The following is a 12,774-nucleotide window of genomic DNA, read 5'->3' as shown; positions in this document are numbered from 1 at the left end:
CTTGAGTGAGCAACAGCAATAAAATACAGATTTTCGATAAACTGGAAGTATATGCTAAAGACCAAAATTCTGTTTTAGTCTCTCCAATCTTTACCTTGGGAAATGCAGATGGGGTTGTTTTGAGCCCCATAATTCTGAGATCTAGATCCTAGAGAGTGATGGCTCTAGGCCTGGGTTCTCAAACTTTTAACGAGCTTGTGAATCACCAGGAGAGCTGTAAAAACAGATTGTCGGGCCCCAGTCCCAGAATTTCTGTTCAGCAGGTCTGGGTGGGAGCAGAGAATAATCTGCATTTCTAACATGTCTCCAGGTGATGGGATGCTGCTGGTTGGGGACCACACTTTGAGGACCACTAATCTAGGCTGAGGTCTCAGGCAATGAGGGTCACCAACTTAGATTTGCACAGTGAACAATTCGAGCGTCAGATGCACTCTTTTTTGGGGGGAGAGGGGCAGAGTGAGAGAATCTTAAGCAGGCTCCATGCCCAGCACAGAGCTTGATGAGGGGCTTGATCTCACGACGCTGAGATCAAGAGTCCGACGCTTAACTGAGCCACCCAGGCGCCCCTTCAGATACACTCTTATTCCTCCCAAAAATCCCGAGAAGTGGGTATTATCAAGCCTGATCTACAGATAAGCAGGTTTGCAGTGTCATAGAGCAAGTCCCTGCCTCCAATCCCACACAACCAGCTGGCCCTCCCCGAGCTTCCCAGAGGGGCAAACGTCTTAGACACCCAACATCCTGAAAGGTCACCATGCCCCACATCCGCTAAGTCCTGTTCCTCTGGTGGGAATGGCCACGGTCGCAGGGTCTCCTGGTCTCTGTTTCTCTCTCCTCCCAAAAGCAGCAGACACCACAGCCTTCTCAGGGAAGGGGTTTAACTTTCTGTTCTGATATGTGCTACCTGTGTGACCTTGGACAGGTTACCTAACGCTTTATAGTTTACAAGTAGCTTTTTTTTTTTTCTTCTCATTTATCCTCTCATTTGATAGCTCCAATGATCCAATTGAAGATCCCATGTAAGCTCCCCCCCATCGCCTGCAGGATCAAGTCCAAGATTCTTGGTAAGTCATTCAAAGCTCTCCAGATCTAGCCCCTGCCTCCTTCTCCACCTTCCCTCTGGACTGAAGCTCTTCCTTCTCGTATTCTCAGCATGATGGTTGGCACGCAACACTCAGCCATGGGAGGCCATGTGGGGCCATGCTGTGCTTTCCTCCTTCGTCCCTGTCTGGCTCACCCTTCCTTTCCTTCTTATCCATCTCACTCCTACTCTCTTTTTCAGGCGGTCCGAGTAAACATTCCCCACAATGGCTCATATGTTTAGTCATCCAATAAATATTTACTGGCCACCTGATCATGCCAGGAACCGTACAAGATAGATGCTGGGGCCCTGTCTAAGTTAGATGTTCTGCTGCAACCAGTACCCATATTCATGGCAGCACTTAGGTCACAGGACTGGAATTGCCCAGCCAGTTCAACCATCAGTCTGCCCGCTAGAACTTAGAGCAGAGCAGAGCTTATTTACATCTGTGCTTTCCACAGTGACTGTGCAATTAATATGTGTTAAATCAAGCCCTACAAGATATTTATGCATTTTTCTTGTATTTCACTCTATCTGGTTAATCTTGATATTATAGCGATTTCCTAGTGTTTATATTCTTATGCAGACATATCTAAAATGAAATAGAATACGCTTACTAAAAATAATTACAATTCACCCTTCAAGAGCTTATACATTCTACAATTCCTGATTCAGTCTTTTTTAAAGGTGTCACCTGAACCCCAAGACTCCCCTCCCCCCACTGCCCTTAACTTCCCCACCTGCCAAAAAAAGTTGTAAGTTGAGAGCGAAATATGCTGTGCGGATACTTACCTTTCTTTTTCATTAAGTATCAAACAACTTCCAGTACACCTTTACTGCACTATGCCAAAAGGGGCCTTCTACTAACTTGCCAAAATTTGTTATCTTTTCTTATTGAAATTTAGACCAAGCAAGCATGGCTGAACACGAGCTGTTCCCTGTAAGCCAACTTTTCAGATCACTAAAACTCTCTTAGAATGCCAATTTCCTTAACAACTTCCTCCTCAATTGTAGACATGTCTCAATCAGATTAAACATGACCTAAACCATCCTCTATGTCTCAGGCACTCACGAATGCCGCATATCACACTGAACCCTAACGCAGGGATATTTCGAGCAATCACTTGCCTCAAACTGGCCCCAGATGACCATACCTTTGCTGCTCTTTTGATGTATTAACTCCTTTATTTCCACTTCTCTGTGCTGTTAGACTAGATTTATCATTCACTCTTCCTGTACACAATTTCCTGAGCGATTAGGAGCAAGGCCTATCTCGTCAGTAGAGTATAATGAACAAATAGGACTTTGCCGTTTATGTGCAAATTTTAAGGTTCCGTTCAAGATGACCAAGAGTGCTGGAGTCTGACCTCTGAATGAGTGGGACACAGTCATCTTTAGCTTTTCCCTACAAAGAGTACGAATGAGAATCCAGACTGTTTTCAGAAGTACGTGTTTTAGAGGTCGAACACCTCACATTTATGTGAAGATCTCTAAATAGACCCTTCCAGATTTCTTAGTGTATTAATTTGGGCTGATATAGACCCTCTGGATTCAGTAGCTTAGAAACAAAGGCATTTATTCCTCTCTCATGTGTCGTCTGAGTGTTCCTAGTGGACAGGCGACTCTGCTCCACAGAGGCTTCAGGGACCCAGGATCTGACCCCCTGCCATCCTATGGACGCGGCATTTATCTGCATGGTTGGGGCAAAGTCACACCTTCTCTGGGTTACAGTTGGTGGGAAGGGAAGAGAAGGTGTAAGGGGGTCCATATTGGCATATATCCCTTTGACTTCCATCCTTTGGTGGGAATGTCATGAGGCCACAAGCAACAGCAAGGACTCAGGGATGTAGTCCCCGACTGTCAAGGCAGCTACGTGCTCAGCTGCAACTCTGTTCATGGAACAGAACAGATTCTGGTGGACAACTGGCAGTCTTTAGTTTAAAAAAAAAAAAAAAATTATTTCCCTGTTTCTATTTTATAGAAGTATTGTGAAACTGCTACATAATTATTTTATTTTACGAAAATACAATAGGGAAAAAATCAGACTTCTATAAAATGTTAAAGGACCATATTTATTTTAGATCTGAAACAAACCTGGAAGGTCTTCTGGTCATTAGGCAATGTGTCTCCAGGAGACGCTATCTTACTGACTTGTTTACTACTGGTCTTCCCCAGAAGAGCTGGAGTTGGGCTCACTGCTGATCCCAGCATCTTAGCAAAGCCTCCTGGCATATAAGGTGATTCGTAAATCCCTGTTGGAAGAATAAATGAACCTGAAACATATCAAAATGTAGTGATTTTAAATGATTTTGTGAACTTATATTCTCCGCTGCTGAGTTAGCAGCAGTGGCAGAAATGTTTTGGGGATCTAATTACAACACGCTTCTTCCATGTATACATATAATGAGTGTACAGTTTAAATACTGGCCAAAGTACAGAAGTACGAAGTACAAAGAAAATTTGGACAAGCTCCTGAATGACCCTTGATGCTTATGCTTCTGTTCCAAAGGAAAAGCTAATTAGAGTCTGACCTATGTTGTGCCTTAAATTTTTTTTAAAAAGCAAAGTACTGTCTTGAACTTGACTCTCAGATGTGAAAAACACATTGTGTGACATTCAAAACACCTGTCAAATGCAAGCGCCTCCATCGGCTGAGAGATAGGAAATGGTCTGTGATCAAGTACTGGCCTTTTTTTTTTTACCCCCCAGAACAAAAATCCAACATTTTGCCACCATTAAGACCAAGAGAAGAATTCAAATTAGACAGCCTTGTCACTTGTAAATTAGAAGTAAATTCTTATTACAGAGTGGGAAATTTACTCCAGCGAATATAACAGTAAACGTTATTAAAATAAGTTCAGTGACCTTTTTAAAAAAGATTACAAAATTGAATTTATTGAGTTTCACACAAGATGCACTTATAAAATTAGTACTGAATGCCATTTTAACAGAGGAAATGAACATCATTCCGAACTCCCAATAGATTCTGCAAAGGAAATGAAATCTTCCGAAAATGACAGCACAATAATAACAGGATAATTCAAGCCGAATTGAAAGATATACCCAAATCATATTCTTGCTCTGATCAGGGCTACGTTTGGCAAAGTTTCCCCCAAACTATTCCATTCACGTGGACACTGTTCCTTTTGGTGGTGAAGAGGAGATGGATATAAGAAGAATTCTAAAATGGGGCTTCGTTGAAACATACACAAAATACGAGTCTTTCATTTTTAACTTAAAATACTTCCTGGTTTCACAAAAGCATTTCAGTAAGATATCCTCTTTTACCCTACATGAACATTAATCTTCATATTTCTTTAGTTAATGCAAAACATTAAGATTCAGTTCCATATTTCTACAGAAGCCAAAGAAGCCAAAACATTAAAGCATGCTTTGTATTTCACCCAGGAAAGAGTTGGATCCCCTAAAATTTATCTTCTGCATATCATATGCCCGAAGGGTCAGCACAAGAGCTGAACTTCAACATGAAAACATGAAAGGAAATGACAGTTAACAGTTACATCTGCACATTTTGAAATGAGACGCTGTAGAATTTTTATAAAAATGCAGAAAGGTTTCTCAAGATAAAACTGTGGTGGGAAATGACTTCTCTTATGATGTGGGCCACAAGCTAGTAATTAGCAGAAATGGAATCTTGATCTCAAACAAAACCAAAAAGCACCTTTTGGTTGCTGTTCCCAACATCCATACACACACACCTCCCTGCCCCCGACAGCCACGCTCGCGGCCCAAAGACATGGCTGCCGGCCCCCAGCACAGACACCCCCACGGACGGTCCAATCAGCAGGACTCCCGCATTTGTAAGCCCAAGCAAGACGCTACCTAAACCATTTAGAATATTTGCTTTAAAGCTGCCACTTTAAAAAACTGTTAAAGTTGACACCTTTGAATTTTGTACACTGACAATTCTTTAGCCCATTCAACACCAAATCCTTTTAACTGTAACAATTTATGAAGCAATTTGTTTTAAAGCGAAACCAGTTAACCATACATTAAAGTTAACACTGCTCTGCTTTTTCAGTATAAAAGAGTGCCTTTTTGTAAGGGTATTTCTATTTTATCCATTGCAATGGAACAATACACAGCTCACATTCTGCTTTAAAGAGTAAACTGAAAAATTATGAAACGTTTTTCTCCGTGATGCAACCTTCATTAATGAATATTTTTTAAATAAACAAACCGGGTTAGGGTTTTTTCCTATAAAATGCTACTATTCATCATGAATTATTTTAGGTAGCCTTTTATTCTGATTAATTCAGATACATCTTCTTCAAGGATTATTCTGGTGGTAAGAATATTTATCTTGACTTAAGTTTAATTATTTTTTTTTAATGCTTTGGCAGATGAAGGACAGTTTGAAAACTGTTTGTGAAAATAGTATGGGACTGGAAAGGTAATGTCATGGGAAAAGCTTCACAGTTTTCCAGGTATATCCTTGTACTGAAGAGGCCTCAAGGCAATTTGATGTTCTGGAAGCGCGGACTGACGAAGCAGAGTGATTCTGGCATTTCGCCCGTGAGGCCCGGGGGTGACTGCTCTCTACTGAGCAGGTGGGGGTCCTCCAACCCGTCAGGTTTCCAGAGTCCAGGCTGGAGGTCGCTGCTCTTCTGCGACCTGACCTGCAGCCAGACCCCATTACTGGAAGAAAGATATTAAGATTCGCTTTCCATTAATAATTTAAGTTTTTAAATAAATATTTAAGTGCCATTTTTCGCATCTGTCCGTCCCAGGAGCAGAGCACCTCCCACCCCGGGACTCCGCCGGGCACGAGAGGCCACAGAGTTCAGTCGATTCGGTTTCCACAGATTGTGAACCTGTCTACCTCTAACAAATCTTTCTTTGAGGATCTGTGCTTTAATTCAGAGCTTTCCTGCGTTATGTCCTTCTCATCACCATCTGGAGTTGTGAGAAACTGATCAGAACTGCTTGCCACAAGTAATGGGATGACATTTTCCTTTGGATGAACAGGCTGGCTGGTGACCGAAGCGGACAGGTTTTCTTCTGTGGAAAAACAGATCCAGCTCATTAGAAAAGGATTTCCCTCCAACTTATAATATATACACGCTTACCAAGAGAGTGGTAATGGAAGGAAGTGTCCATCACCCATATTTTAAGGTGAAGCAAGTCAACACCAAGTAGCCTAGGGCATATAAGCAGCCATGGTTTATAATGAAACTCAGGGGCTACGCCATTTGTTTGCTCAATTAAAATTTTATAGAAGGGCTATTATGTGGATAGTATCTCACAAATAACACCACTCCCTGATTTTGGGAAGATCAGAACTCCCGTATAACAAACTCCCTCCTACATGACCAAGTGCTAATGATTGTTGCCTGAAAAGTTAGCATTGGCTCCCACACTCAGGACGTCAGGGGCAAGCGGACTCGAGGACATCCACCCTCTTCGTGTAATCACTTTAGCAGCCCTGAGCATTCGACCCACGGGAAGTCCAAACGGAGGCCCCTTCCCCTATGCTCACTTCGTCTACCCTTTGAAATTTAGTTCAGGCATCACCACCTCCAGGATGGGAGCCTCTCCTGTCCCCTCTACCCCCCCATGCCTGCCGACAACCAGCTCCCCTTTCTGGATTACCCGCTTCTGCCATCTCCCCTGTCAGTCTGGGAGGTCCTGCAGGCACGATTCACTATCTCTGTATCTCCAGCGTCCCGGATATTACCTAGCACACAGCAGCTCCGCGTATTTAAAATTAAGCCATTTAAACAACAAGTCCTATGAACGGATATGGAACAGACGGGACTGATCTAATGACAAACACGGTATCAGTGTCCCACTTCTGCCTACAAATCTTCCAGGCCAGCAGCCCCGGAATCATCCTTCCTCTCTCTCTCACACTGTGAAACCTCATCAGCAAATCCTGTGCTCTTCCAGACCTATCTGGAATCTGGCCAGTGCTCCCGGCTCACACCACTAGCCCCGGTTCTTCTTTTTTTTTTTTAATTTTTTATTGTTATGTTAATCACCATACATTACGTCATTAGTTTTAGATGTAGTGTTCCATGATTCATTGTTTGTGCATAACACCCAGTACTCCACGCAGAACGTGCCCTCTTTAATACCCATCACCAGGCTAACCCATCGCCCCACCCCCTCCCCTCTAGAACCCTCAGTTTGTTTTTCAGAGTCCATTGTTCTCTCATGATTCATCTCCCCCTCCGATTCCCCCCTTCATTCTTCCCTTTTTTTTTTCTAACATATATTACATTATTTGTTTCAGAGGTACAGATCTGAGATTCAACAGTCTTGCACAATTCACAGCGCTCACCATAGCACATACCCCCCTCAATGTCTATCACCAAACCACCCCATCCCTCCCATGCCCCACCACTCCAGTAACCCTCAGTTTGTTTCCTGAGATTAAGAATTCCTCATATCAGTGAGGTCATATGATACATGTCTTTCTCTGTTTGACTTATTTCGCTCAACATACCCTCCAGTTCCATCCACGTCGTTGCAAATGGCAAGATCTCATTCCTTTTGATGGCTGCATAATATTCCATTGTATATATATACCACATCTTCCTTATCCATTCATCTGTCGATGGACATCTTGGCTCTTTCCACAGTTTCCACTAGCCCCTGTTCTGACCCAGGTGGCCTCCCCGCTGGCCTCTGCCTCTGGCTCGCTCTCCTTGAGTCTCCTTCCCACAAAGCTGGAGAGTGATCCAGCTAGATCACGTCACTCCTCTTGCACCACCTTCCTTCATGGTGTCTGGCCTGCGGTCTCCTGATCTCCAAAACACCCAATAGGGGCACTGAGACACTTGTCTGAAATGCACTTCCCATTCCTGAAACAGAGCCTTCCCACACAGCAAGAGACGCATGGCAAACAGCAGGGTGGCCTCTCTGACTCCTTCTCTAGTTCCTCTCCCGTGGGATGGGTCCACTCCAGCCACCCGGCCGTTGGGGTCCCTCCACACGCCCAGCAGGTTCCCACCCTGGGCCTTGGCACATGCTGCTGGTGCTCCTCCTCCCAGGAAGGTGCTGCTTCCTTGGCTGGCGGAGTTTTGGACTCCCAGTCACACTTCCCTTTTCTGACCCGGCTGTCGTTTTCTCTACAGCATGACTGCCCCCTCGCTTTCTCCCTGTCTCCCCAGCAAGTCAGAATCGGCGCTGCCCTTCCTCCCTACTGCCGTTATCCCCAGGCCTGTCCTGTAACAGGTGCTCAACGATCATCTCCTGGATAAGGAATAAATGTAAAAACTCAGAGCACTGTGTTAGGTGTATTTGCGATGAGATCTAAAATACAAATATTAAAGACAACTCAGCAAAGTGAAATCAAATCTTGAAAGCACTGCGAAACACTGACCAAACAGTGATTTGCTAGGGAAAATTCAGATCATTAACTCTTTGGAAAATGATTCACACAAGGGATGGAAGGAACCAAACGTACCTTGAGAGGGTTTACATTTGTTCTGTGATTTATTAGGTGGTTTGCCTGGTGCACTGGCTGGAGGGGGATTAAACAACTTGTCTTCCATCTTGGCCTCCTTCACATACTGGCATGATTTCCCCAACAGCACGATGCTATTAAGTACTTTCAGGGATATCAACCTAAAACCAGAAGGAAACAAACACCCATGGTTGGAATTCATCTCAGTCACAGCAAACGTCATCTTCTACCGCTGCTAACAAGAACAGGGCCAGGTGAGGAGTGTGGGCCTGGGAGCCGGAGGCCCAAGTCTGGGATGGGCGAGTTTCCCATGAGGCTTCTTTACCACAAGGGAAAATGCCTGATCGATTCCTTAGTTCTCATTACAATAAGAAATTGTACCACTTTGAAGTTTTACCTGGTACAAATATTTAACATTTATTCTTTCACTGCAAAACAAATGTATTTAGTAAATGTAGATGAACAAAAAATAACTTCTAATTCCAGAGTCCAGCACTATTCACTGTGATATTTGGTATGCTATGTTTCAGTCGCTTTTATGAATTTATACCAATCCGTACTTTTCCACTGTTTAGAAACAGAGTCTATATTACAAAGCAGTAGGGGCTGGAGTTCGGGGCCAGGGCAGATTCTGGGTGCCAAGTGTTTGAATTCAAATCCTGACTCACTGCTTAGAACCTGTGTGGACCTGAGTGCATTTCTTAGCCATGAATCCAGTGGTGATTCCAGTCAGTGCTCAGAACAGTGCTTGGCACACAGCAATGTCCACCAATTTTGCTAAATGCTATTATTGTTTTACATATATATTATTATGAATATTTTCCCTACCAGTTAATATTCCTCAGGGACATTATTTTAATGTCTTATAATATTTCACTGTTTGAGTTACCATATAACAAAGCCGCCGGAAGCCCTTACCCTCTAAAGCCCTTAATTTCTGGATATTTAGGTTATTTCCAATATTTTGTTTCTATTTAAAAGTTTCTAATTAGGAAAACTTAGGTTAAATCTGTATCTCCTTAAGATAAATGCATAGATAGCTATAATTATCGAAGTGGAATTTCTGGGACCAAAATGTATACGACATTTTAAGGTATCTGATACAAATCTGGCAAAAAAAATTCTGAAAAACTACTTTTCATGTTGGTATCTTCTCATGTATGGGGACCTTAAATGACAACCACGGACCCCACTCCAGTGTCACATGAGTGAAGAGGCGGCTGAGGTGAGATCCTGACAATCACAGGAAACTGCGAGTCCGTGGGGCGAGGCTAAGGAGGGGCCTGGCAGGGACGTCAAAGAAAGAAGCAAACAGGTTTCCTTCACTGCCCCTAGACTCTCCCCTCCAGGAGCTAAGAATGCAAACATCCAGGGAGGACCTCACATTAGATCCATGGCCCCCAGGATCTTCATGGCAAAACACTCCCCAATTTATCCCCAGACCCGACTGTGCTCGGAACTCTTTACTCGTACCTTCCCTTGCTTCCCTGACCCTGCCTTGGGGATATCTAACAGGATTTCAAACTTACTACAGCCAAGCCTTCCAAAACACAAAAGAAAACAACACAAAATCACACCCGCATGTATTTCTCACAGGCTTCCCCACTGCAGTATGGCGATTCCACTACCCTCCTTGCTTGGGCCCCAAACTCTGCAATCACACTTGATTCCTTAGGTTCCCTTACACCTCACATCCAATCATTCACCGGCAAGTCCCGTCTGGCTCCACTTTCAACAAAGCCACCAGCTGACAAATTGTTAGCACTCCAACTGCTACCACTGGCGTGGCAGCCACAGTTCCCTGTCCCTGGGAGGCCCGTAACCGCTTCCTGACTTGGCCCGAGGTCTGCTTCTCATCTTGCCACACTCCAGGCTGTTCTCCACACAGCCGCCAGAGTGGTCCTGGCCGGAAGCCAGCTGGATCTAGCCCTCTTCTGCTCTGAAGCCTCCAGGGGTTCCTCCTCCCCTCAGCCGGAACCCAAGCCCTTCCCGGGGCTGCTGGGTGTCCTCTGCGATGCTCCGTCTCGACTGTTGTGCTCCTGGCGCCCGGGCTCCCCGCTGCTGTTCCTGTCGGGCCTGTCCTGTGTCGCCTCTGCCGAGTCTGCTATCCTCCCAGGCATCCGCATGGCTCTCTCCCTCGCTCCAGCTGGTCTCCACTGAAGCTCACCAGAGAGGCTGGAAGGCAGGCACCTCCGCTGTTCTCCATCTCCTTACACTACCCTATTTTTCTTCCTGACGATTACTATAAACTCTCACTTTACAGAGATTTGCTTTTCTGGTTGTCTATTTTTCCACTAGAATTTCAGTGCTACAAAGGCAGGGCCCTAGTCTTGCCCCAGGCCCAGTACCTGGCACCTAGCGGGTGCTCACTGAGGAGTGCCGATTGCAGGAGGAGGGCAGAGGCCTTCCACCTGCAGCTCAGGCCATGGTAAGTCTCGGGGGAAAGAGGCAGAACCTGAGGCGGTGGGGAGAAAGCCCAGCACTGTGTGCCAGGAGGCCCAACTGAATTCTGACTTGTCCACACTCAAGGGAGAGTCCTGGGCTTGGTGAGGTCACAGAATAAAGAAAGCTTCAGGGACAAGGTGGTTTGGGAAAGATTTTGAAGGAGGAGAGGATAATTTGGGCACTACCCTGATATAAGGTAATAAGGAGAAATGAGTGGAGTGGAAAGGTCAGTGAGCAGCTGGGCCTCTGTGGACTATCGAGGGGAACAGTGATGGGGGCGTCGTGAATTTTCAGTCATTCAGCTTAAGGCACGTCCACTTCGGTGATTTACACACACACAACTGTAACTAAACAAAGGTTTTTCAATGTTGCATACACATGCTTCACTTCCCAGTTTAGGTCAAAAGAAAAACAAAAGAATATTTTGTTAAACAAAGATGGAAGCAATTATAGCAACAGCCCTTGATGAACAAGGCACAATGCCAAGAACCTTGGAGTGCTATGTGAGCATTTGCACCAGAGATACAGGATCTCATGGTTTTTAATGTCAAAAAACTGAGAGATGTGTATGGTTCCTTGACCTTTAGAAGCTGTGAGTCAGTTCCTGTAGTATGAAAAAGGGGCAGGCTCTAGGAGAAATCAAGGCCCCGGACTCCCTGCCTCAACACAATTTCCTATGTGCCCAGTGTCAAACCAAAGCCACCAATCAAGGTACTGATGACATGGCTTGGGACACTGCAGGGACAGAGGCTTGATGGCCAGGGGGGGGCATCCTGACTCCTAGAACCTGAGCAGAACCTTGGTGGGGAGAGCCCCATGGATTCACTGAGTTAAAGATGTTTTTAAACACAGGAAAATGTCTGATTGTAATGGCAGATTTTATCGTGAACGGAAATAGGAATGCAACTGAAACCCTAAGCAGAAAGAGCTTTAACTGATTCCGCTAAAGATTAAAATAAAATCGACAGTGCTATTAATACTAGTACCAAACAGGAGCATATTTCACTGAACGTCACCAAGTTACGAACACAACTGGAGGTATGTGCTGTTAAGGGAGCCCCGGGCCAGTGAGAATGGATGTAGGGTGCTTTGGTTGCAAGTAACTTCCATTACATCTTGCATACATACTTTACTGTACAATCAAAAACATATTCAAGAACAGTTAATCTTACCCAAAATAGAAGAGTATGACACAGGCATAAGACAGGATTCCTTGCACTTTAATTGAGCTTGTTACAACTCTGATGAGCTAGCCAGAAACAAACCAACAAAAACACACAAACAAAACATACAACCACAGAGTTATTAGTTAATATTTAAATAAAGACTTCTCCATGTTGATTTCAACATTTTAGATACACTCCTGCAGGCTCTGTCTAAATCCAAGTAAGCAGTTCTAGATTTTTCAATTTGCATGAACATCTGGCTGCTTGTGAAAACTTCTGTGGTTGATTTGGATTTGTTCAGGCAAATTTAGGAAGCCTGTGGCTAATGTCATGTTCAGCTGTTGCTGACTCTCTGAAGTCGGGCACTGTATCTAGGTTCGTGAATGACCCATTTAGTTGTACCCCCCCCGAGATGCAAATCAGCTGATTTTTTAAAATGAAAAATCACTCTGGAAAATCAAATTCATCTTGCTGCATGTGTGCCCACCAGAGCTAGAACCATGTAGCGCACCCTTCCCTTGTTCTTGCTTTCTTTGTCTTTCCTTGAGAGTCTTTTTAGGAACCCACAGTGACTTCCGGGGAAGAGAGGGAAAAGGGAGCCTTAGGAGCTGTGTACTGCTTGAAAAAACGGAGTATCACAGCACTGTCCT

General features: G+C 44.4%; 1 protein-coding gene across 1 annotated transcript in view; it reads right to left on the bottom strand.

The window, feature by feature from the left end:
• Positions 1-3,947: 3,947 nt before the first annotated feature.
• TAPT1 (transmembrane anterior posterior transformation 1) overlaps positions 3,948-12,774 on the bottom strand; it is a 60,263-nt gene continuing 51,436 nt past the window's right edge. The window contains exons 12-14 of the mRNA XM_044912775.1: positions 12,131-12,207; positions 8,510-8,674; positions 3,948-6,123 (exon numbers count right to left, since the gene is read on the bottom strand). Of these exons, the coding sequence (XP_044768710.1) occupies positions 5,886-6,123; positions 8,510-8,674; positions 12,131-12,207 (480 nt within the window). The 3' untranslated portion in view covers positions 3,948-5,885. The remainder of the gene's footprint in view (positions 6,124-8,509; positions 8,675-12,130; positions 12,208-12,774) is intronic.

The sequence above is a fragment of the Neomonachus schauinslandi genome, chromosome 2 (genome assembly GCF_002201575.2).
Source record: "Neomonachus schauinslandi chromosome 2, ASM220157v2, whole genome shotgun sequence".
Lineage (NCBI taxonomy): Eukaryota > Metazoa > Chordata > Mammalia > Carnivora > Phocidae > Neomonachus > Neomonachus schauinslandi.
This window is presented reverse-complemented; position numbering and strand designations above follow the sequence as displayed.